This window comes from Solea solea, chromosome 9, assembly GCF_958295425.1.
Source record: "Solea solea chromosome 9, fSolSol10.1, whole genome shotgun sequence".
Taxonomy (NCBI): domain Eukaryota; kingdom Metazoa; phylum Chordata; class Actinopteri; order Pleuronectiformes; family Soleidae; genus Solea; species Solea solea.
The window spans coordinates 8,587,058-8,612,120 of NC_081142.1; the positions used below are offsets into that span (position 1 = coordinate 8,587,058).

Below are 25,063 nucleotides of genomic sequence, written 5' to 3' on the forward strand. Positions count from 1 at the left end.
AATAACTGATTCCCACTGTACATACTATGACCAGGTTGTATATATCCTGGTTACGAACATCTGTTTCAGTTTTTACTGTATTAATATTTGATATATTTCTTTACCTTTTGCTTAATATTACTAACATACCTTTTTATCATCTGTGCTCCACCATGGGACTAACACATCTTATCTTATCTGAACACAATTCAACAGTACCAACAAATGCAGCTTCCATAACATTCAAGCAAAACCTCTCAAAAACAGAACATTATACAGTATGTACTGTAGACCTGTTGTATTAGACTGCATTGGTTTTATCAGGCACACATAATAAAATACATAAGTACTAGCCACAGACATGGACATTAACACTAATCAGCACCACAGTGAACTGGACAGCTCCACATCCTAGTAATCAGTTTTTAACAATCCCAGGATGAAATATAAATGAGTTACTATAAAACAAAACCACTGGACATCCCTAATGTCTCTTAAGAGCCTCATAAGCCATTTGAACGCACTAAAGAGAATCCCATTTTGCAGAATCTCCGTGGTCGTAAATTATTTTGTTGTCTACGTGTATAGTTCATGACTTCATACACTACGTTGTACAGGCTCTCACCACCCTGTCAGAATCCACATGGTCTACATTTGAAGGTGCTCTGTGAGCCACAACTGGAATGCAAACCATATGCAATGTCATGACAGTGGGGATGAAAACGTACAGGTCATCAATCATCGACGTGGCTGAACTCATTATCACCAAGGGACAATAACTGTTCTGTGTTCAGGCCTGATTAGATGTTCATACTTATTTGCTGGTATTTATTTTTAACCTTGTGCTCAAATAGTCAATGTATGAATGAGTAATGAGGAAGCTGTTTACTGCACATTTGAATGTGTACACAGACAGCCAACAGCGTTAATTGCCCCTACAGGGGGGTTTTCATACTGTCAAAGGTGGCAGCCTTTGGACAGCAGGGGTTTATGAGGTGCTCAGCCTGAGCTGGCGCCACCGAGACACTTACACACACACAGACGCAGACTCACACAGACACACACTATACTCTCTGTTTACACAAGTATTGTTTGTCAATCTTGTAACTAAAAAATGGCAATGAACTCCCCCAGCTCCAGTGTTCTACTCACAATGTTCCCTGAGTCATTAAAGCTCATTATATACGGCGGTAGGAAGCCATGGCTGGGCTAGCTCCCAGTCTGTCATCGACCTAATCATTCACGACTACAGCATCCATGAAAGCAACTAGACATGACTGTAGTGGCCAAGCTTGCCACCATAAATTGAGGAATGTAAGTGGCAGTCGGGCAGGCAGCAGTAAAACTCCAAGGGAGGCCAGCAGGACCGTAAACTGAGCTTGTTAGCCAGTGCAGCTCAGGTCAGCCTCAGCGGACATGCTCACAGCGGTATATGTATGCATGTCAGTGAGTGTGTGTTTAACATCTCCCCAGGTAGCCAGAGAGGTAGCTCTTGTAGTGGTAGAAGCCTGCCAACTAAAGGCCCTATAACTGTGTAGTAATGAGGGACAAGCCTCTGATGGGTGGCTGTGGAGCCGACCTGCATCTAGCCCTTAAAATGGCTTTTGCTTTCTCGTCATCAGTGTGGTCACTTCTACATTCACTCATACATTCCATCATTGTTTCTCTTTCTATTCAGTCCTGTGTTTAATACAATATGTCAATCAATTTCCACTGTCTTCTGTAAATGCTTTCTCTAGGCGAGTGTCCTATGAGGCCCGGTGAGGTGAGTGCGTTTAGTCTTGTGGGCCCATAAAGAGGACCGATGACCTCTGACCCTGAGACACTGTAGCTCATGGAGCTCATGGTCATGACCATGAACCTTTTGAACACATGAAAATAATATGTAGAAAACACATCACTGGACAACAATGAAGATAATGTCATGCAATGCCTCAAATCCTTTTTGTCCCTATGCATTTTTTTGTATGTATAGTTTGGTTAGGATAGGCCCAGGAAGTAAAAAAAAACAAACAAAAAAAAAAATACCACATTTATTTTGATAAATAAATAAATGTCCTTGTATGTAAAATGACTATTTTACATACAACCGAATTACTCTCAATATAATGCTCGGTGCATACAAACATACAACAACAATAGTTGGTGTCTGTGGATCTGTGTGTTTTAATTGTGTTGCAGATTTATACAACTTTGAAAAGTGTGCACTTGCATGGTCATGTGATTACCTACCCTCTCTAGACTTTCCACATCTGCTCGAAAACCAGAAATCATGGGGACTTCTATGACGGCCATGTTGGATGAGCCTGAATGGAGCCACCTAGTAAGAGAGTCAGAATTTGGATGTCGATAAAACTGAAGAGCTGTGCACACAGAGTCACTTCTAAATGTGTGTTCTTGTTTCTATACCTAGCACAAACTTCTAGGGAGATGTGAAAGTCCATTTTGTCCTGGTGTGCTGCTGGGTCATCATCATCGATGGGCGCTCGGCGCTTCCGGTTGAGCTCAGAGCGATTGTCTGCACGGCTCCGGGAGCGCGGGGAAGAATGACGGGAATATGAGGAGACGGAGGGAGGCTGCAGGTGTCGCTCCTGAACAGGTTCTTTCAGGTCCACTTTGAGCTGGAATGCTGGCTTGGATACTGGGTCAGGTACATTGTAAGACACATCAATCTGCAGACACACAGTGAGTGTAGAATTTAACAACATCATCCATGAAATCAAGACTTAAAAATGCAGCAGCTTGACTTGATTAAAAGAAAAACAAACGGATGAAAAGGCATCAATTCATTGGTTTCCACATGTTACAGACTTACGTCTCTAATGCTTCCACACTTGCATTGTAGCAGGTACCAGGTTTATGAGATTCTTTTCAGGGTTTTGGATACAGAACAATGTAGTTCCTTTTAACCATAAATCAAGTCATACTTTTTCTGCAAAACTCCCGTCTTTTTACAGAAGATAATATAATGATGTTGTTTTTCTATCACTATCACACTGTGCAATCAGTTTTATCACAATCATTTTTTATATTGCAACTAAAAAAGTGTATATACTTGGCCTGTTTTTAAAGTATTCATTAAAATATGAATGATCAATAATCTACTTTAAAGGTTATTTGTAGTTGTGTTATTTTCTACTGCTTTGTGGCTTTACTATAAAAATACTCTGATCTGACACAATATTAAAACCCATTACCTTTTGTAATGTTGTGGCTAATCAGTGTATATACGGTATACAGTACATACGCTGTTAAGAAAAACAAGTTTTGGCATCAAAGATTGGCAACAAAAACTACTTTGAGTTCAAATATTTAGGGCCTCCGGGCCTTGAAAAGGTTAGTAAAGTGGGGAAAAAAGGACTTAGGTAGCACTTTACAGCATAAACTACAAATCATATTCACTGGACACAAGACATGCATTCAGCAGACTACTACAGCCCGAGGACAACTCACTCCTTTGATGCCCTTTTTAATTTCACAGAAGATTATTACTGCCAGAACTGTGCAAAATTGTGAATAAATCATCCAGTGATTATCTAGTTGCTTTGCAACAGTCCAAAGCAACTAGATAATGACCCCGAGGCATAGGACATATACTTATCACTTATAGTGTGTCTACAAACACATACACAGGCAGATCTCTTTGATAGCACCGCTCTTGTATTTTAATTAGAGCCCAGGTGCTGCTGCCCCGAGGGGCTGTCAAAGAGGGGTGTTGATGCAGAAAGGAGCGTGTGTTGAGAGAAAGTAGAGAGGGAGACAGGTGTGGGAGAAGAAAGTGTGCGTTTGTGTGTGAGAAACGTGCTGAGGAGCAGTTTGAAGACATGTTGCACAGTAGGACACAACATCCACTGCCTCTGCCTGAGTTAAATCAAGCCTGATGACACATTCAGTTGTCCAAAAAAACAGGATCCGGAATTGATCATGCATATTTGTGTTTGTTTTTAAAATAGAACATCCTACAAAAAAAGGAACATTATCTCAGTTGTTTGTGAATCCTGTCCAGGGGAGTAATTAATGAGCGACAAAAACTTACTGTCCCCTGCTGGGAGATTGTTGCCGTGAGCCAGTGAAGTAAGCAAAGTATTACAGCTACTTTTGGGCAACGTTCAAGCCTGACAACGTGTCTGTTTACAATACCTGCATGAGACAGCAGCCTTCTCCTTTAGCGCTCACAAAAAGGCCAGTGGGGATACTGGGGATCTGATAAAAAAAAGAAGAAAGAAAGAAGAAACAAAGAGAGTTACAGGGGGCAGGGAGAGTTGAGTGAATCAATTATCAAGTGAATGAATGCTGGAGGCTGCTGCACCACCACGAGAGGGTCTGTAGCAACTAAGCAGCAGGGCTTAATTGCCCCCAATTAAACTGACATCACACCACTCAGTGGAGAAACATGCCAGGCAGAGAGAACATTCACCTACACACTGAAAACACACACACACACACACACTCTGCTCCACAGGTTTGTAATATGTGGGCATATGGGCCCATAAAGTGCAGCCATTAAAACAGATCTAGAGTCTGGTTGGATTTGGCAGGGTAAACCGGTTCTAGATAGAAAATGAAGCTTATGTAGCATACGTGGAAACACAGACATGAATGTTCAGTGCCAGAGTGCGGCTCTGGTTAGTCGTAGCTCATCAATATCACTGCATTGCATTTCAGTGTCGCTCACAGTTACAGTGAAGTTGACAGTGAGATGTAAGATGTAATCTGCATTCAGAACTCTCTAAAATACATCATGGACAAGGATTTCTACTGTTCACTGCTTCTGCTGATGGGATTACCTTAGCACTCTGGAGGAGTTTCTTGTTGTCTCTGTGAAGTTCAAAGGTTTCTTGGAAGTCAAGGTTGGTGGAGGCCAGCGAGATCGTGAGGTTGACCCCTCCCACATAGGACAGGATGGCATATTCGGACAGAGACTGCAGAGCCACACATGTGTCCTGGCACAATGGGGTTTAGAGTAAAGTCACCAACGTCAAAGTGCTTTAATAGAGTAGTTATCCAGTCAAGAACAGATACCGTATGTAGAATGTAATCATCTCAAATCACAACTGCTGAATGTGAGTGTGGGGTTCCTAAGGGTTGTGTATTGGGACCATTGATGTTTATACTGTTATGGATCATTTCGAGCAACTCAGAATTGGAAAAACTAAAGACATGGTTTGATTTACATTACATTAAACATTACATTAAGCAAAACAAATGATGCACATGCAGGGAACTGACAATAAACAATACATAAAAAGAAAGACAGAATGAAACTTGGAGAAATAATCAAAACATTTGAAGTATGAAAGCGAAAAAGCCAGGGTAGGACTAGAAAAGTTCCTTACTTCTTCCTACTTCCATTTTGAACACTTTTTTATTTAAAGGACCTTTGCTGTTATTTCTATTTTGTTAATTTGAATGTTTGAATAAACAAATAAACAAACTAAGGGAGCTGAAGCCAGAAAAAAACAGGGCTACCTGTGTGGAGGAGAAGCCGCCCAGGGCATTCCTTTGTTGGGAAAGCCATTTGACTACAGGCAAGGCAGAGGCCACATCCCCCAAGAGGGTGTAGGTCAGAAGACCGTAGGCTGTCATCTCCACCTCTGCTGACACCACTGGGGAAGAAGAATAACTGATTATATCTGATTTAAAAGATTATTTTGTACTCCGGATTTTGGAAAAGGTAATATTAATGGATGTAGAGTGTACCTGACTGAGAGAGGCCGTCACTGAAGCCCATGAAAGTGTCCTCATCTGTCATTGTGCTGCCTGTCAGACTCCAGTGGGTGAGTCCATCTAAAGACCAAGTGAGATAAAGACACATAATTCTCCAAGAGGAAACTCCTGTATCATATGACTCATTTTTATCATGTTCCTAGTTGTCTAATCTTTCAGCTATTACGCAACCAGGCCCCATGCCTTCATTGTACTTGGCAAACAAAATTATTGTGATCAGCTAATAACATTTTTTTACATTTCCCTCAGGTCAGTCAATTCTGCAAAAACTTGCAGGAAGAAGAGGATAAGGAAATGGCTGGAGGAAATCAACGGTGAGATAAGGGGAAAAAGGGAAATGGAGGAGTGGATTGAACTACTGTTGAGGACTAAAGCAGTTATTTTCACTATTGTTTCGGCTGTATGTCATTTCTCTGGGACCTAGTCAAATGAAAAAGCCATATATCTCTACATTTCAGTTTATTCTCGCAGCGTTTTCTTTTCATAGTGCATCAATCTTCTTGTTCCAGGCCATGTTCATTCAACATCTGGTCTTTGCTTGTACCTGTCCATACATCTGTGGTCCAGTACTTAAGCGCTAAATGAATGAGCCTCCAGTGTCTTGTTTATCATGTTGCTCACAGTGATGAATGTGGCAGTACCTTGAGTGATGGCCATGTGGTTGAGGCGGCGCAAGGCCAGCGGGGCGTAAGGGCTGCGCAGCAGAGCCAAGGCATATGCTGACAGGGCGGTGGTGTAAGGATCATCGGCAGAGTAGGTGTTGCTCTCCAGAAAATTCTTGGCTTTGGCCACTGCCACCTTCTCTTCCTGGATCAGATGGAACAGCATGTAAAACAAACACAGATGGATATGTGTGAGCAGTAACCATGGACTTTAGACTTTGCAAAAGAGAATTTTCTGTGTTGGATGTGTTCTCTCACTTTCTTTATAGCCACAATATGGACATAGTCGACCAATTTTATGTAAACTTATTTCTGCTAGTCTATTTTATCATTCACAACAGTGGAGTGTTTTGAGCATATTCTTCTTTAGTTGTGAGTAAAGTAGTGAAATGTCATGATAAAATGATAAACAATTAAAGTTAATTCAATATTTATACAAACACACATTTGCTGCTATATAGTATTACTAACAGAGTTTAGGTGAATATTTAAAATAATCAAAAAGTCAAAACAATCTTCAATATAAATAGAAATTGTTCAGATATACACATCCTTTTATTTCTTTTTAAATACACACATACATGTGCGCACACCCACGCACACACACAGTTGTCATCATCATGTCTGTGAGTGTTGAACAGTTTCGAGGCCTCCCCTCTTCTGCTCAGACAGTTATTGAATAACCATTCATTTTGGCCATTAAAAAGTTGAGGTTTGACTTTCATTTCATGCAGATGTGACCTTCCCTTTCATCCATGAGATGATATGTCTCCACAGCCACTCGCTGTAATTGCAGCAGTCATCTATTAATTAAGTGAAATTGGATGGGGGGGAGGTGGAGGGTCGGTTTTGATGTGACAGACACCTTTTCCGTTTTTATCAGTTGTTAAAGGACAGATTCTCTAGAGAAGATCAATAACAGAGGAAACTAGGAGAGACAGATGGAAGGAGGGGGGGAAGCAAGAGGCAGGAAATGCTAAATAAAAATAGTAAACTGTTAGGACAAATTTAGAGCAAAGACGAAAACAGTCAGATGTCTTGCAGCTTTTATGTTGCACGCATTTCCAGAGACTCCTCCTCTTATATTTTTTAGTAACTGAAGCTGTACATGTGGTTAAAGTGAATAACAGTAAAAAAAAAGTGGAAAAGGGGGAGAGGATAAAGCGAGGAATGCAAACTCAGTTGAGCCAAAACATGATTAAATATTAGATTAGCAGAACTGGAGCTAAACAAATATAAGTAGGCAGACTGCCAACCCATCCATCTTCACAGCTATCAGGAATGCAGTGATACGTTCACACATGACCGAGGTTGGTAGGATGTGCTACAGGAGTAAGAGCAGTGCGGGGTCGGATACTGTTTGCTGTTTGCTGCTCTTAACTCAAAGACTCTCCTTTAAACCCACTCTAATATCCAGTGTTTTCACAGGGTTTAAAATCACGCTGTTAGATCGATCAAATCTGGAGGTCGCTGCGGTGTGAGAGATAAAAAACTACAGCATGTACTTCTTGTAATTCGTGTGACGGCTCACCTCTGTGGTTATCCCCGTCTCCAACAGAGCTGCTACCACATAAGCTGTAAGTGAGATCTTCCCGTGGATCCCTCCCTGTGGACAAAAGCATACATTGACTTTCAGATCAAAGATCTCACATGACAAGCTCTCCATCCTTAAATCATGGAGATTTAAAGGCATCTTAGGGAGTCGACTCTGAGTTTGAAATCTCTAGTAATTCTTGACTCAAGTGTATATATTTAGTTGTAAGATGTTTGACGGGTTAGGCTATCACCTGACAAGCAAATACACTATTACAGTAATTATACAGAGGGGCTGTACACACACCAGCCACTATATTAGATATCAAATGAAGTAGCATCCATTACTATCTTCTGCTTCTGTAGCTTCAGAGATGTTCTGCATACCTTGGTTGAAACACTTTTTTTTTTTTTTTTACATTTAAGTAACTTCATAACTTCACACTTCATGAGACACAGGTCCTACCTGCAGGTCTTTGTTGAGGATACGTCCCATGGCAGGGAAGGAGCCATCCTCCCGTTGATGTTTGATGAGCCAGGACTTGGCTTCCCGAAGCTCCTCGGGGTCAATGAAGATGAAACCCCGAGATTGAGCAAAGGACTTCAGCACAAACGCTGTCAACCTAGAGGAAGGAGAGATGGAGATGGAGCGGTGAGGCCGATGAAGACAGGTGAGGATAAAGTAAAAGAGATAAGAGGGTCAAAGTAGTAGTTGAAGAGGATTCTTCAAAACATGTGCGGACACATTCGAAAAAAATACTTAACTATCAAGACTGAAGGGGATCACTTTTTCAACACATTGAGTTTTTCAAGGGGTTGCACACCTTCTATCTGTCAGCAGACTGGTGGGGGGGATGACAATGAGCAGTCTAGATGGAGGGGTGTTTTTGTCAAGAGGTCTGTAAGTATAGACCGATCAAATGAAACAGAAAAAAGAAAGGAAGCAAGGAGGGGGAAAAGATGGGTGCGGCAGGGTTTGATCATTGCTACAGGATGCGCCAGCTGTGCTCTTGAGAATGTGAAATCTCACACAGGCTGATCAAGTATGTTTCTGCATGTGCATCAGAGATTCCCCAAAGGCCTTCGGCAACTTACACAAACACGGATCCTAGGAACAAAGATTGTGAATCTAACTGGCCTGGGAGGGCGACTGAAAGTTTATGAGCCTTGATTTTAGTGGGCCACGGTGGACAAGGACAAGTAGAATCACTGAGAAAGACCAAGGCTGAGCTAATAAACACACACACACACACACACACACTCTTCCATAAACAACAGACCTCCTGGTAGTGGTCAAGCCTCCTCTGTGACACCAACACATTCTGATACATCACCCGTGCTTGCAATGTACAATGACAACACAAGTGGCTTTCCACAGAAAGAAAGTGACAAAAGATGGAAATGCAGGAAATAAACTAACAGGTCAGGTTCTGGTTCCCCAACACAGCTCGTATGTGAGAGCACAATCCAAGTGAGAAAGGAGGAAATGAGGAAAATGAGGAAAATAAGGCAAAACATTAAATCTGTCCAGGCTGAAAGTTGGATGTTATTCCTCCACAGAGACAATGAATGAAAGTCATTTTTATAATGGTAAGTAATTTGTTACAAGTTTAAATGTCGGGCCCTGGGGAAAGGTACTGGTAATTGTAAATATTATTTAGTTTGTGGAAGGAAGGAAGGAAGGAAGGAAGCAAGGAAGCAAGGAAGCACTAGACAGACACACTTCCCCCACTCAGCCCTTGGCTATAGTCACCCTTTCCTGACCCCGCCCTTTCCACTTTTTCTTTCTCCTGTTTTCTCACATATTTCTCACTCCCAGAGATCCTCTCTCTGAGCCATCCTTATCCAGCTCACACTTCAAAAGAGTAATACGAAGTCCTTAAACTGGATAACACATGACAAACTGCTAGAGTTCAGTTTAACGTCGTGGATTAAGAGCTACTGCTTGCAACCACGCTGGGGAAATTGAATCAAGACACTTGTTAAAATGTAACAATGACTCTGCACTGAAAGTGATGTGTCTTAATGTCTTATGCTTTGTAGTGAGCATAAGAACCATTCAGGACTTGCATTTCACAAACACACCTCTTCAGAGACATGAAAAATGGTATCTACAGCCTCTCTGCATGCCGCTGAGAAAAGGGAGGTGCCTGGAGAGATATTCTGAATTGTTGGACTTGCATCTCATCCAGGGGAGAGCAGAAATACTTGTTGTCACTTTTTGCTATGAAAAGCTGGAGATAAGCACAGGGTAGATGCTCCTTCATGGAGCGTATGACAAAAGGGCAAAGCAAAACAAACAAACAAACAAAAAAACATTGGCATCCTTGTTTTCAACAGGACTGGAAATAGACATTAGTTTGATACAGCATCAAATATCGGTTGTTTCCATCTCTGGCATTCAGCTAACACTGTCAGATAAGTCTCTGGGCAGACACAAATGCCATGCCAGCCTCAACATGTACAGCTGAGGACTGAGGCTTCAGAGGAAATTAAAAAAATATACTGCCCCACTCTCAACGATAACTCTGTAAGGGAGTTTGTTAGGGAGGAGGTTTGAGTTTAGTTGCGACTTTAGCATTCTCCCTTATTATGATAATGTGAGAGAACAACCTGGGAAATTGTCTTTTAATTATGTTTGTGAGTTTAAAAAGACTGAGACAATGGGAGTGTGTGTAAAAATGAGGATATCCAAAGAATGAGTCTGTACTGCAAAACTGAAATTTAGATTAAGGGTCTTGGAATAAATAAATGTATTCACAAATATGTAATTTAAAAACTATAATAAAATGATGTTTCCATAAGTCTTGGCTGTACTGATAAGATAGCCATCAGTTGTCATTCAACTTTAAAAAAATAAACTTCCTAACCCACATCTTTCCTCATCATTGTTTGCCTGCTTTTGATTACATTAAGTTCTTGTCATCATGTTCAGTCTTTTCCACAGATCCTGTAAACATCCACTCATACATTTTCACAAGCTGGAATACATTAAAAGAACATTACAGGTGTTGCTAAGCAAGCAATTAACGCAACGGCTCTCCTTGTGAACTCTGGAATCAAAGCAAAAGCTGCGTTTGTCTTGGATGCAGACACTTTGCTGACAGATTCATAAAGTGTCTGATGCAGGTTTAGTGACGGTTCACCTTTCGTGTTTGTGCCCACAACCCACACCCCGGAGGCGCCAAGGAAAACTCCAAACCACTGCTTATTACATCCTCATTTCCTCTCACTGCCATCAGGGGAAGAGTTCAAGGTTTCCATGTCAGTTTAATGTTACCAATTACACCCAGGTAGTGAGTCATTTAAAAGCATGCACCATGTCAGAAAAAGGTGACGAGCCATTTGGTGAAGTGGCTCCAGACAACTTTTAACAGTGTCTCCACTGGAGAGTTTGTCAGTAGAGGCCAAAGCAGCATGGGCCCACTCATTTATATGCCGTTTGTTTACAACAATTATATGGAACCTGCTGATTCACAGTGTTAGCTCAATTGAATATCACAATACCCACCTCAGCTCATAAATGAACCATAGTGAGTTGGGGCCTCATAATGCGAGCAGTGGAGCCCAACGCCGAGAGCACTGTTTTTATTTTTATAAATACCCTCAGGGAGTGTAAACATGAAACAGATACTCAAAGGAACAACCCATCAGTTACTCAAACATACCAACAGGAATAGATTCATTTCAGCACGGTGTGCTGAGATGTCTGATAAAGAACTTTATTAGATGGCCTGCAATCTATGTCCCAGTATAAACTGAAGAATGTAGCTACAGCTAAGTGTAGTTTGACTGGTATGACTCGTGTAAACCTTAAAAGGTTACCCCTACAATGACTTACCACATACTGCCAGAGGAATCCCTCTCGCCGAAGGCACTGTAGGATCCATCCTGCCGTTTGTAGGTCAGTTGTCTCTGGTAGCCTAGATAAGAATAAAGAATGAGAGCAGTTCCAGCAGGAGGTCTTTAAAATGAATTGTCCAAAGATTGTTTACAAAGCCTCTATGCAGTGTCTATTTGTCACTTTAAATCTGTCATTGTCACTTTACACCCATTACTTGAGCACAGCACCTTTGCACTACTAGGGTATATGTATATATATATATATATATATATATATATATATATACATACATATATATATATATACACACATATATCTTTTTTTAATATTTATTTTTTTCTTTATATATATCTTTATATACTTTTTTTTTACTTTTTGCTGGTATTTTTGAGTGGACAGGCAAAGTAAGAATGTCATTGTACGGGGAAACGTGTTTCTTTACTGTGCGTATGACAATAAACACTTTGAATCTTGAATCTCTTGAATCTATTGCTACGGATACTCACACAAATAAAACTTTAATGTTAAAACAACTCTTCACCCCAGGAGAACTTGAACTTGCTGTACACATATTTCAGATTGTTGAGCCACACCCTTCAAGTTGTTAATGTGCCATAAGGACTGTGAGGATTGTGTCTGGCTATCAAACATGTTTTTGTGGCGACCGCGAACTTTGTGGCGACCGTCAACTTCACACTCTCCTTTTGTTCCGTAGCTCATGACGGATGTGAACAGAAATACCAAGTGTGCTTGAACATGCCCTCGTCGATGAAGCGCTCTGCACACGTCACTGTGATTATGCATCTACAGCAGAGAATCTGCTCTGTTGACAGGAAAAAGGCCTGAAGGTGAGATATACAGTAGGATATTTCCTCACGTGACTGGGATGCGACGTACACTGAGGCACATAACACACTGCGAATAAGAGATACTACAATACTATTACTAATATACACTGAGATACACCAGCTAGACTGCATCAGTTCCATGATATATGCACTGTTGTTGATGCTAGATTGAATTCATAATAAGCAAATTGCTAGATATGAGAAAAACAAAAGTACAGTACATAAAACATATAAATGGGGAGGGTACAAATGATCATCAGCTAATTTGGATAATAGACACAATTAGCAAATGAAAGCACATTATGTGTTTTAAATATATATCAAAAAGGTACTAAATTATAGTAAGAATATGAAGTAAGTTATAATTTATATTAAATAAATAAAGCAAATGAATTAAAAAAATCAACTGTGGCCCAGGGCTGAATGATTTGTTGAGCCCTACTTAAAAGTTCCTTAATTTTGTCTCATCTTTGCCTTGATTATATATAGTTTATCAAGAAATTAATAAAAACAGATTTGACTGAAGAGGGTGCTTTGAGAAAACACTGAGGTGGAAAAAAACACTGCTCTGAGCAACTGAGTTAAAACATCCACCTTTGTGTTCCTGTCCAGGATCCAGAGTATTGAGTGCCAAACAGGCTAAGACTCTTCTGTCAAGAAGTTCTCCCAACTAAATCTATTGCCCAAGGTAAACTTCACTCCAATATTTTCCAGAAAACCCAGCAGTGGTGTACGACAAGCCAGCAATTAGAAAAACCTTCCTTCCTCCCAACATGAAACTACTTTCTACACAGAGCTCAGCAAAACAGGGTTCTTGTTGACCCCACTGTAATTGACACTCCTGTTTCCTCTGCTTAAACAGCTGTCTGCAAACTGCAGGTAAGTCAGCAGGGATTTGAGAATCTTTGGATAAACATGTCATCGATTGTCTCACCACTGCTTTGTGAAGGCTCTCCAGAAGGAACCTCTTAAGGTGATGTGTCAACTTGGCATCAACATGACGTTTGGATTCCGAATAAATAAATATTTTCATGCATTAATGATTGGTGTCAACTGTTTCCAAACCACTATAAAAAAAAAAAGAACACAGAGTTCCCGAAGAGCTCAAACAATTAAACATGGGATGAGTTTGTAGTTATAGTGAACTCTTAGGATTCAGCATAGAACAAAAAGCAGAGAGCAGTTAGTGTCTCTTTACCTTGCAGCAGGTAGTCAGTTGCTTCATTCTCAACCTCGGAGCTGAGCTGCCTGGTCTTCTGGAGGTACTTGAGAACAAAGACATTGGGGGCAAAGTGGATCATGTTCTGCTCCCCACATCCAAATGGCAGCCTCAACAGCTTGTCCAGGTTGTTAAGTGTTGGCCCCATGACGTCCCCTGATACAGATACACAAATTGACATTGTACTGTATTATTTTAGTTCCAAGGAAATAATAAATCAGTCAATGTGTCTTACACACAGTGGTGATCATACCAATCATATATGCAGTAGCCCTCTCAGATCCAGGCACCATGTTGTGAGGGACGCCCAGCGTAAAAGCCTCATTGTGGTTCTCTTCAGAGTCCTCCTTCCTCCAGATCTTAAATTCTCCAACTGAGCCCCAGCCTGTTGAGAAGCCTATGTGTCGCACCTGGGTGGACAAACTAATGATTATTCAAATTATCTCCAAAGAGAAATAACTGCAATGAGTGTATAAATGCCAAAAAATAGCCAAACCTGTCCAGGGAATTGGCCTGCCCAGTGGAGGATCATTGATTCATTGGAGGGATGTAAACCATGTCCAACCTGGAACAGGTGAAGCAAAGAAGCTTAAGGAAAAGGAGACCCCTGCCCAAGAATAATTCAACTGGTGCTGTTTTTGGACATTCTCCCACTCTGCCAAGTGTTAGTGACTCCAGTGTGATTCACTCACCTCCCACACAGACACAAACACAAACATGCAAACACACCGAAGTTGAGAGCATTTCCTCCCTGGACCTAGAGTTTAACTCCCGTAATCACATTAAATCAAAGACCAGCCAAGCCCCATGGTTCAGTCCCCTTAAAATGCCTTCATCCCATAGAAAACAAATGAATCCCATTAGACTGTAAAATGCCCTGCTCTTCTGCGGTCTTTTAATTGCTGCCTTTGGTGAACGGTGCAAAGCTCATCCCAGTGGCTGGAGCCAGGGAGCAGCGTGCCAGCCACAGTGGGCCATAAAAGCACCAGACCACAGATCACGAAGTGTCCTCAGTGACATCAGCTCCGTTAAGCATGACCTTACTGAGGCCATGCCAGTAAAAGTGGCCCCCAGTTCTCATAACACGGCTAACCCGTGGCCTGCTGGGTCTTTCATCCTCCTCTTTTTGTGTGAGCGCGTCCACACATGATCTGAACACAACTCTTGCCCCTAATGACACAGGACATTTAATGTTCTTCTTAAATTCTTTCATGTTACCTGTACAACGCCTCCCCTCCAGCTAATCCAGAAGCTGCGGAACTCGTCCCAGGAGAGGATGCCTGGTGTGGAGGCACTGACCAGGGGCTCGCCCATCTTGCCCAGGCAGATCCATGAGCGGGTGTTTTGCCTTCCCCCGAGTACAATCTCCAGCATCTCTGCACTGTCATGGGGGCTGGCAGACAGAGCAAAGTGGGCATCGTTGTGGGTCTTTACTGCCACCTGGAACTGGTTCATCCTGGCCGGCTTTTTCACATACTGATACTCATACTTGTTGGGGGTGGAGATGTGGATCCTCTCTAACAATGGAAACATCAAGATGTACTCAGGAAGTTAAAACTGTACAGCAAAACTTTTAAATCTAAATCCACAAACCATTATCACACTAGTTCATGCAATGCTAATTAAGCCTATCAGCTTGACGCGACTCACTCTGTTCCTCAGTTTAGTGGAGCTTTGATCTCAAGTTGCCTGATGATATTCCTGTGCTGCAAATTAACTCCACTGCTCAAAAAAACCTGAACATTCAGTGGTTTGACGGGACAAATGCTTCTTGCAGCCGCCCGTCGTGCACTGCTGCTGTATAAACACAAATGCTCCCTCAGTCAGGTCTGATAGTATTGCTTGACAGACTTTTGACGACAAATGCAGAATACTAATAATGTCATATTTTTGTCAGTTCATGAAGAAGACCACAGGCAGACTAAACGGGAATCCATTGAACAGTGCCGTTGTTCTTAACTTTACTTGTCTATTTACTTGCACTTTTATATTTCAGTGTTTGTTTTGTAACTGTTATCTCCCTGTTTTTATTAACTATGGCGTGTGCTGCTGCTGCTGCTGCCTTTCTTTGCCAGGTCACCCTTGTGAAAGAGGTGAATAAAAATCAAAAAATCAAATCAACAACATCAGCAGTATACTGGTATCAACATTATACATAAATACGAATATCTAAAACTAACAACGTAAAAACAAATGTGTCTGCACTGACCATTGGGACAAAAGAAGACACTGTAGGTGTATTCTCTGGGCAGACCTTCTGGCTGCAAGAATGATGAGGAGAGGAGAGAGAGAGAGAGAGAGTGAGATCAGAGGAAAGAGAAAGAACAGTTGAATACATCGAGCAGACAGGAGAGGCATAAATGTAATTTGACTGGGAAAAAAATTGTCAGTTCATTTTTAATAACATATCAGCTCTCATACCTCTACCAGGACAGTCCTGCGAACATAATCCAGGCCAACAGGGACCCTTTCGTCCACATCAATGCCCACTTTCCCTGTGTGGAGTCCATCTGAACAGCAGCTTGGTTCACTGTAGGCAATAGCCCGAGCTATCGGACACCACAAAACAGAATCAGCTTTCTCTCTTTCAATTCTGCCACAGACACCAACTGTTTTAGTTGTCTACGTTGACTTCAGATTGTCCCCACAACCCAGTTGCAGGTCCAGTGCTGAAGATTTCAAAACAATATACAGTATCTTGAAATCTACATTTGGAGTTACATGTTTCCTCTTGTCCCCCCGTGTTGACAATAACTGTTTCTAAGATGCATCGCAATGCAAACATGGACCATTGTGCATTTGATGCCGTGACACCACGTAATCGATTATAATGATATAATAATATTGGCTGTTGATTTTCCAGTAGCTAGAAACTGCAGAAACATCATTTTTCTTTATGGGGAAGGAACATTTCAGTTTCATTCGTAAATAAATTAATATTTAGGTTCATATCTTTCCAACTGCCTATATTGGTTGATAAAAAAAAGTAGCCATGCGCATTATTGTAAAAAACATTGATGCATTGTGGATCAATGAACTGGCATCATACCCATGAACAAATCCTTTAATCAAACCATGAGCTCAATGAAGATCTACTACTGGCAAAGTACTAATAGAAGAAGTAACAGTTGGTAGACGGTCAAATAATGTTAACTTATTTATGTTATTTATGTGTTTACAAAGTCACAAGTATCTATTAGACTAATGAGGCCTTGCCTCTACTGTCTTTCATCCCTTTGTCGCTCACTGCTCATAACATACTGTGCATGACACAGGACAAACATGTCTGGAAGATGACTCCCAGTTCTCTTGCTGAGGAGCACACTGGAAATGTGGCCATGTGCCAATGGCATTTTCTTTGTGTGTGTGTACTGAGAGGGAAACACGAGGGGCCAAGGGACTAGGAGTGGGGCCATGGGGGGCCCATTGACCGCTAGTGACCTGAAAACTCATCAACATGCCACTGAGTGTCACAGCAAAGCTCCCCCACTGCTGGCCTGCTTTGTTCTCACATGAGCTCTGGAGGGAACTGTTTGCAAATCTGGGTGGGTGACAAGATCACACACAGCTCTGCTCCTTGACCAGCATATCTCTCCTGAGCCAAAGGGTTTGCCTTTTTGTACGGCACCACACTGAGGCGACCGACGGCCTGGTTAAAGTGACATATCCCTTAAGAATTCAAATTATGCAATTGTCATTATCCAGAATGAGCTAAACTGATTATCCCGAATACATATCATTTATGTGATATAGTTGTATAAAGACAAAGTAGTTCTGTTCTGAATGGTATGCAGAAAGCCATTCAAGTATTTCAAATAATAACAGTAAAGTAAAAAAAACAAACAAAAAAAAGGATTAAAAAGTGTTATTTGACTCTTCGTTATGGATACCTGTGATGTTTGCAGGCCCCAGCTCAGTGAAAGACAGTACGATGGATGTAGGAGTGGCCTCTCCGGGCGCAACACACTTCTTCCTGGTAAGATGGTGGCGTCCAGGATGGCCCACAAATTTAATGCCCTTTGGAACTGATACTTTAACATGAACCTGCGAGAGTGAGAGTGAGAGGAGAGGAGGGGAGTCATATGTAATCAGTCTACCATGACAGGGCTACAGTGACATAATTTCTGCCACACATACCCCTCCCTCATTTAGCGTGTTACCGTCAAAGCTCTGAAAGCGAGGGAGAATTTATAAAATCGCATTGTGAATTTTCCATGCTGTCTGACTCATGCTGCTTAAGATCCCTGAAGGATTAAGTTCCACTCATGGTCCAATTTTCACAGAGGGCTCAGTAACGCAGAGAGCGCTTTTAACTGTTATTTATCCACATGCCACAGGTTGTAAATAATGGAGCAAAAAAAAAAAAAAAAAAAAAATCATCATGTGTTACTGGGGTGGACATCAAAAGACAGGATATTCTGGCTCGGGTAATCCCCTAACATGACATAAGGAGAGCACATGCAACAAGTATTTAACAGGCTCATCATGATGCCATCTACGTGGAGTATATGATGGACATGTTTAAGGCTATTATATCGCTGAGAGGGCTCTTCAAAGTGAGTGGTGAATCACACTTCTGGGAAACATCTTCTCGGCTAGCCCTATTCATACTTTGTTATCCTACAACAGTCCTCATCTGATCACAAGGGCGCATTACAGTGCGTGTAATAGTGAGTAATATTATATATTTATATGTAATAGCTATGTAATGTAGAGCACATCCTATGTTTTTAGGCTGCACTCCCTGGAAAATGTCTGTTTAGGTTTCCATTCGATCTGCATGTCCTGTTGCTATCTATCTAAACATGCTAAGAATGTTTGTCTGTCTGTTAACTGCATAGTTGTTGCTTGACAGGCTTCAAACTCGGCAGGTGACTAACTAAGGGCACCAGTGTGTGCAGTGCCGACTTTGATGTTGTTTGCATAAGAAATGCAAGAGATAACGGTCGAAAACGCTTCAAAAAAGAGTCGATTTTCACCCCGTCTCACACAGGACTATGGATTCATCTATTTTGTCAAAAGTCTTTTTAAAACCAATTTATAAATGTGGTGTGGAACATCGCGCAGCAATTTCTCCACGTGTTTGTGTAGGTTTTTGTTTTTTCCAGGAATGCTGGCCTTGACCCGCACTTCAAAGACTGCGTGTCTTTGAAGTGCGGGTCAAGGCCAGATTGGGGACATGTTAATTGGAGAGTCTAAATTGGTGACCGGTTCAGGGCGTATGCGGCCTCTCATCCAAAGTCAGCTGGGATCGCAGCTCCCCCAACAACCCCCGAAGAATGAATGGTATAGACAATGGATGGATTGATCATACAGCCAAACACCCGCCAAGTTTGAACTGATAAGCCACTGGTGAGAAACTTTGATGGAGTCTTATCACACATTTGCTATATAATGTAAACAGTTCTCTTGACCTTTTACCCTCCTCATTATCTTACCTCTGAACATATTGGCAGATAGTTGTAGACACTGAGGGGAACTTTGGTCTGCTCCCCCCTGATTAGACTGTACGGCAACGTGAAGTCCACAAAAAAGGGTTTGAAGGTCCGAAGTTCGGTTCTCTTTGCCAGGCCTAGCCCCTTGTGTTCGGACAGGCCAACGGCTTCGGTCACCCATGTGGTGATTGAATCTGGCACGTCCAGTCGAAGCTCGGCTTCCCCTCTTTCAGAGCTGTCAGTGACACATGTTGAAACACAACTTCAGTTGAGATTTGGACCATCTTGTCATGTTTTTCTCAGGCAACAGAAAGGCACAGACTACAAAGACGTGCTTGATGAAACATGGTAGATTACTTTTATGTCAGTAGCACCTGTGTCAACACCAACACCTGCACCCGTGTAACTACAGCAAACACTCTAAAGTGGATAGGTGTGAGGGGCAGTCAGGTGCTGACCCAGTTTGTTTTTTTGAATGAATGAACTGAGATCATTATTGGCAACACATCTAATGTTGGTCATGGCAAATGGTCACAGAGCATATTAAACTTTTATATTAAAAAACTGCATGTACACCCTTCCTTTTGATCAATGTTGCCCAAAATCTACTTTAATAGACCTTTAAGGGAAATCTGAGCTTCGGACTTCAAAGAAAAATTGGGCAGAACTGAAGTCCCATCCAACGGAATCAAGCATATGGAAATCTATGGGCAACTCATTTATATTGGCTATAAATGAATGGAAGGCGCTGTTGAGAAAGTGACAGTCTGTTCCAAGGAGGCAAATTCACACCTAGAGGGAGGGAATTTTGGATGCTGCTTCACATCCGTCCTCTTGCTTGAACATTAACTAGCACCTTTCCTCTCCTCTCTCATTTGTTCTCCAACCAAAAAATCCGTCACCTTATCTTCAGTCTTCCCTTTTCAGCATATATGTCATAACACCTTCTCTCAGTTGCTTTCCCTTTCCATCGCCTACACTTGATATAGCCGGGCTACATGTCGCCACAGGCATGTGTTGCACATACACACGAGTGAAAAGGTTACGTGAAGACTTGAATACCTGATGTTGAGGCAGTGCCACACCCAAGTCTCTGGGAAAAATGTACGCCTCCGCTTCTCTGCTCTGCAACCGAGACACAAGCTGACATCAATAAAAGGCTTCAGCTGCTCACAATAAAACAACACCATAATTGGACAGTGTATTATTCCGAATTCCATGCAGACATTCATGAGTCACATCATGTGTTTAATGTTCATGACTTGAAGAAGACATATTTGTGGCACAGAGGAGAGTTGACTGAAAACATGAACTAACAAACAAAAAACATTATATCTTTTACATCTTTTGTCCATTGTTCAACTCGGAGATCGGACTCAACCCAGGCATGACAACAGCTGAAAACTGTATTGCCAGTTTATAATTGTTGGGATCATGAAGTAATTATGAGCTTGGTTTTGAATGTAGTGAATTCAGAAAATGACATGCTCGCATAACTGTGTGTAGTCCGGTAACAGATCTCATTAAGTGTTTATTGATAACTTATCGGAACAGCCGATATGTGAACATAAGTTAAATGTATACGTTCATCGGCAGTTGGAATAAGACAATAATTGGAAGCATGGTGACCCAGAGATGAGTATGTCTCTACTGTATGGAAAGTTTTTGTTACCTGGTTGTGGGGCGAGAGTGCATGGCAGCCACTAAGGTTGAGCTGTGAGGCTGAAATGCAGGAACGGCCTCGTCTGTGTACATTCCTCCGCTCTGCCGATGGTTCAAACTCACCATATCCGTCATCACAACCAGCCCTGATTCCTGTGTTAAACATTAAGAGCCATGAACACGCAGACACACAACAGCGATTAGGATGGTTATTTCTTAATCTTTAAAGCGTCCGTTCTCACGGTAAAAGCGAAGCGTGCATCCTTGGTGATGTCCCAGTGCCATGGAAACACAGAGGAGCGTCTCCGTCTCTTCGATGACAGCCCAGGCCACCAGAAGTGTCCGTCATCTTTAGGTACGCCGAAGGCATCCGAAACATCAAAATCTGCCAGTTCCCTAAACACCTGAACGAAGGAAACACATTCATGCAAAGACATAAACACAGTCACATACAGCAGATGTATGCTTACCGGCCAATTTATTAGGTACACTGGTACAACTACCTTTTAGTTGCGCACTACATATATAATCAGCCAATCACACCACAGTAGCTCAATGCAGTGTGGACATGGTCAAGATGACCTGCTCAAGTTCAAACCGTGTATCAAAATGGGGAAGAAAGGATGGCAACAGTTACTCACAAAAGAAACTCAAATAACCACTCATACAACTAAATATGCAGAAGATCATCTCTGAACGCACAGCATGTTGGACCGTGAAAGCAGATACAGCAACAGAAGGTCACACCAGGTGCCACGCCTGCCACTTTTGATGTCCAGTGTACCTAATAAAATGGCTGATGGGTGTAAATGTAGTGCAGTGACATCCCATCTGTCTTGTACCAAAATTGACTGTATATAGTGAGACACATAAAAGGTATACATTATCACAAAGACACATACAACCAACCTTGTCAAGGCTGAGCTGGAAGTCAGGCTTTAGCAAGTAAAGACTTTTATCCACTGAGGCCACACAGACACACGAGCCCGGCTCTCCCCGCACATGCAGGGTCACTGGGTCCCCTGGCACAGAGTCATTTGTTGACAGAGAAACAGACACCTGCAAGCCAGCCAACACAAGAGAGACTCAGATCACATGCATACAATAATACAGTTTAAACATGCATATAAAACCACTTTCCCTAAACCAGAAAACTCATACAGGTTCTATTGTTATTGCATTTTATAATTGTTATGTCACTGGAATTTAATTCATAGAGCCTGAGACGACACGCTGCAAATCACAAAGTACAAGCAAAGTATCTGTCATTTATTTATTTATTTATTTATAAGTCATCACAAATTTTATTGAATTATTTCAGCACTTACTCGTAGTGCTGCCAGAGACAAAGGTATTTTGAGTCTATCTATCAGTTCAATGTTGTTAGATAGTAGATAGATAAGATAAGATATGGTGGAAAACACGTGGAGAGGAGGGACGGTGAGAGTTAGGCCACACACTTTCACCCATCAACACTACTACAGAGATGCGCAGTCACAAATTACCTCTGTTAATCAGTTCCACTGACCTCCTTTCCACTACTACGTATGTAACCTGCCATCCTCTCCTGCCACTCATCTGGCTGCAGCCCTGTCTCATCATGCCCCAACAACCCCGCCTGCCCCACGCACCTTCCCACCCTCCCCTCCCCCGACACACACGCACACACATACACAGAGTGTCGTAATGGCATACCAGGGAGCTGTAAATACTTCAGGGAGATAACTCCACCTAATGCAGGCAGGAACTGGGGATCTCTCCCAGGCTGACACAGCTGTTTGTTTACAGATGATATGATGTGGACTAAGATGGTACAGGGATACATGGGCTCAGCTCCAAAATGTATACAGAGAATGTCCCATTTTCCCCGGGTTTTGAATAAATAATAAACACTGATGTTAATCTTAAAGTAGAAAAAAAAATATCCTAAATTAACCGTGTACCTTAGACCATAAATGTTAGAAAAGCTTCCCTCCAGTTATCATAAGTTCAACGGATAAAAAACCTTTTCACTGGGCAAATCTATCAGATACAAACAGAATCCATTTCATTTTGTTTCCAAACCTGGTTCTCAAAGTCGGGCTGGACAGGGATTTGCAGACTGTCCGTGACACCCTCGCCATTTTCCCTCACGTAGTAGATGAGCAAACGAGTAAGAGGTGCCATGTTGTGACTGACAGGGAAACGTAGATACGCCACACAGGTGTCTACCTCAGCCTGAGAGGAGGAGCCTGAAACACCTGGTAGAAAGATGTGTGAGGATAAAGAAAGGTGATTGTGGAGGCAAAATCTACATTAATTAGACTCTCTGGCATTCCTATAAATCCTATAAATAATGATGTTGCTGAAGCTTTAATAAGAGGAAGTGGTCCAAGTACTTACCGGAGTCAGATGGAGGCAGGTCAGTGGTGTGAATGTTTTTGTCAAAGGTGACTGTGGCCCTTTTTCCTCTGTGTGAGGCTGTCAGGTTGGCTGGCTGATGGCCTGATAGGATGATGTTTCCCCTGGATGCCACTTCATAGTGCAGGGTGAAGTTACAGGGGCAGGTGGACTTGATAGCCACCTCTGCTTCTTGGCCAACCTATACAGACAGAAAGATACAGCAACACTGTTTATTTATAAGGATGATGCTGCTGCAACTTTTTGATGTATTCAAACTTTTTTAAGCAAAATGAATCTCGAGACCTCTTTATTTTTTTATACGATAATAATGCAGAACACGTCACTTACCTTGAGAGTGGAACTGGGGCTTTGGATCTGGATGTGACACCTGCTGGGAGAGTACCAACTACTGATGGACAGGTAGCTGGGCAGGTACTGGTCTCCTACTGACTTCCCATCAATAGATGTCACCTTGGTCTATGCCAAACAAAGACACCACATTGTAACCCTTCAGAATATTTGCTTATCATTTCATTTTTATCTTTGTGCTGTTTTATTCCATTAATCTACAGACTACTGCCTCCACAATCACTGACCTCTAGCCAGACATACTGAGCAGCAGTGGGGATGGAGGGGATCTCAAAAGTGGCCTGGCCATCTTTGGAGATCAGTTCACTGGTATAGATGTTGTCTTTTGGGGTGAGCTCTGCCTTAACACGCACCCTCACCCCATCAGCGGAGCTGCCATCAGGGTAGGTAACCTCGATCTGCAACAAGAGGGTTAACAGGAGTAAGTGTGGAAAAGACACAGATGATGAAGAATGATGTGATATGTCTTTAAAGATTGGGTTATAAATGATAGTTAGGTAAGGTTAACATTAGGTTAGGTTAGACTTTACTGTCAATGGCTCGCCATAAAAACATAACACAAATTATAAATACAAAGAAATACAAAAGTAAACACTTATAAAGCATATAGTAAAATTAAAATTCAGTTTAACAATTTCACAATATAACTATTTACTTCAACTATTTAGTCGTGTACTAGGTACATAGGATTTCATTTAATGTGGACCGTGGAGGTTTTAGATGTTTCAAGAGTGAAACTGATGAGTAAAGAGATAAAAATGTCACTTTACACTTGACAACCAAATTAAAAGATGACACAAGTTAAAGCAGCAAGTTTTCCTGTCTCACCTTCCCTTTGTAAGGCAGACCAGGCTTGAACTGTTTGCGTGTGTCCTTAGAGTACTTGATGTCAATGAGCTGTTTATGGACGGGTGTGGAGTCATCAAATGTGGTTTGCCTGCTTCCATCTATGCTGGTCACTGATGCCCAAATGCTCACGGTGCCCCTGAAGTGATCCGCTACATCCAAGGGCATCATGTCCTTGACACACAGGCTGAAGTTTGCAGACCCTTTGATCTGAGGAGAGCACAGGAGGGATCTCACATTGTGAAAGTGAAGATCTCAGCCGTAGCACAAAGGACTGAAACACCCATGATAATTACAGAAATAAAAAACCCATTTCAGTTCTAAACAGGAGCATTGGTTGACGAAGAACTAGATAAACTGACCTCCATATTTTTAATCACAGGCTGGCCCATTTCATGACGGTAGTAGCCAACTCCATTCACTGTCATGTTCACTGTCAACTTCCCGGTAACTGGTTTCCCAAAGGTATACCTGTATAACACAGACATGTTAGACACCAACAAGACAGCGGAGGAAATAAAACAAAAGAGTGATTAGGAGCTACACGTGCCATCAGT

General features: G+C 41.9%; 1 protein-coding gene across 1 annotated transcript in view; it reads right to left on the reverse strand.

The window, feature by feature from the left end:
- cpamd8 (C3 and PZP like alpha-2-macroglobulin domain containing 8) overlaps positions 1-25,063 on the reverse strand; it is a 38,981-nt gene that overhangs the window by 7,159 nt on the left and 6,759 nt on the right. The window contains exons 10-37 of the mRNA XM_058638030.1: positions 24,869-24,977; positions 24,489-24,716; positions 23,888-24,058; positions 23,640-23,768; positions 23,292-23,490; positions 22,974-23,149; positions 21,819-21,968; positions 21,152-21,313; positions 20,920-21,062; positions 20,310-20,372; positions 19,251-19,482; positions 17,703-17,856; positions 16,234-16,361; positions 16,022-16,073; positions 15,031-15,329; positions 14,309-14,377; positions 14,066-14,222; positions 13,792-13,968; positions 11,743-11,824; positions 8,368-8,524; positions 7,900-7,974; positions 6,348-6,513; positions 5,680-5,766; positions 5,449-5,585; positions 4,767-4,922; positions 4,120-4,182; positions 2,389-2,651; positions 2,212-2,299 (exon numbers count right to left, since the gene is read on the reverse strand). Coding sequence (XP_058494013.1) covers positions 2,212-2,299; positions 2,389-2,651; positions 4,120-4,182; positions 4,767-4,922; positions 5,449-5,585; positions 5,680-5,766; positions 6,348-6,513; positions 7,900-7,974; positions 8,368-8,524; positions 11,743-11,824; positions 13,792-13,968; positions 14,066-14,222; positions 14,309-14,377; positions 15,031-15,329; positions 16,022-16,073; positions 16,234-16,361; positions 17,703-17,856; positions 19,251-19,482; positions 20,310-20,372; positions 20,920-21,062; positions 21,152-21,313; positions 21,819-21,968; positions 22,974-23,149; positions 23,292-23,490; positions 23,640-23,768; positions 23,888-24,058; positions 24,489-24,716; positions 24,869-24,977 — 4,072 coding nt within the window. The remainder of the gene's footprint in view (positions 1-2,211; positions 2,300-2,388; positions 2,652-4,119; positions 4,183-4,766; positions 4,923-5,448; positions 5,586-5,679; positions 5,767-6,347; positions 6,514-7,899; positions 7,975-8,367; positions 8,525-11,742; positions 11,825-13,791; positions 13,969-14,065; positions 14,223-14,308; positions 14,378-15,030; positions 15,330-16,021; positions 16,074-16,233; positions 16,362-17,702; positions 17,857-19,250; positions 19,483-20,309; positions 20,373-20,919; positions 21,063-21,151; positions 21,314-21,818; positions 21,969-22,973; positions 23,150-23,291; positions 23,491-23,639; positions 23,769-23,887; positions 24,059-24,488; positions 24,717-24,868; positions 24,978-25,063) is intronic.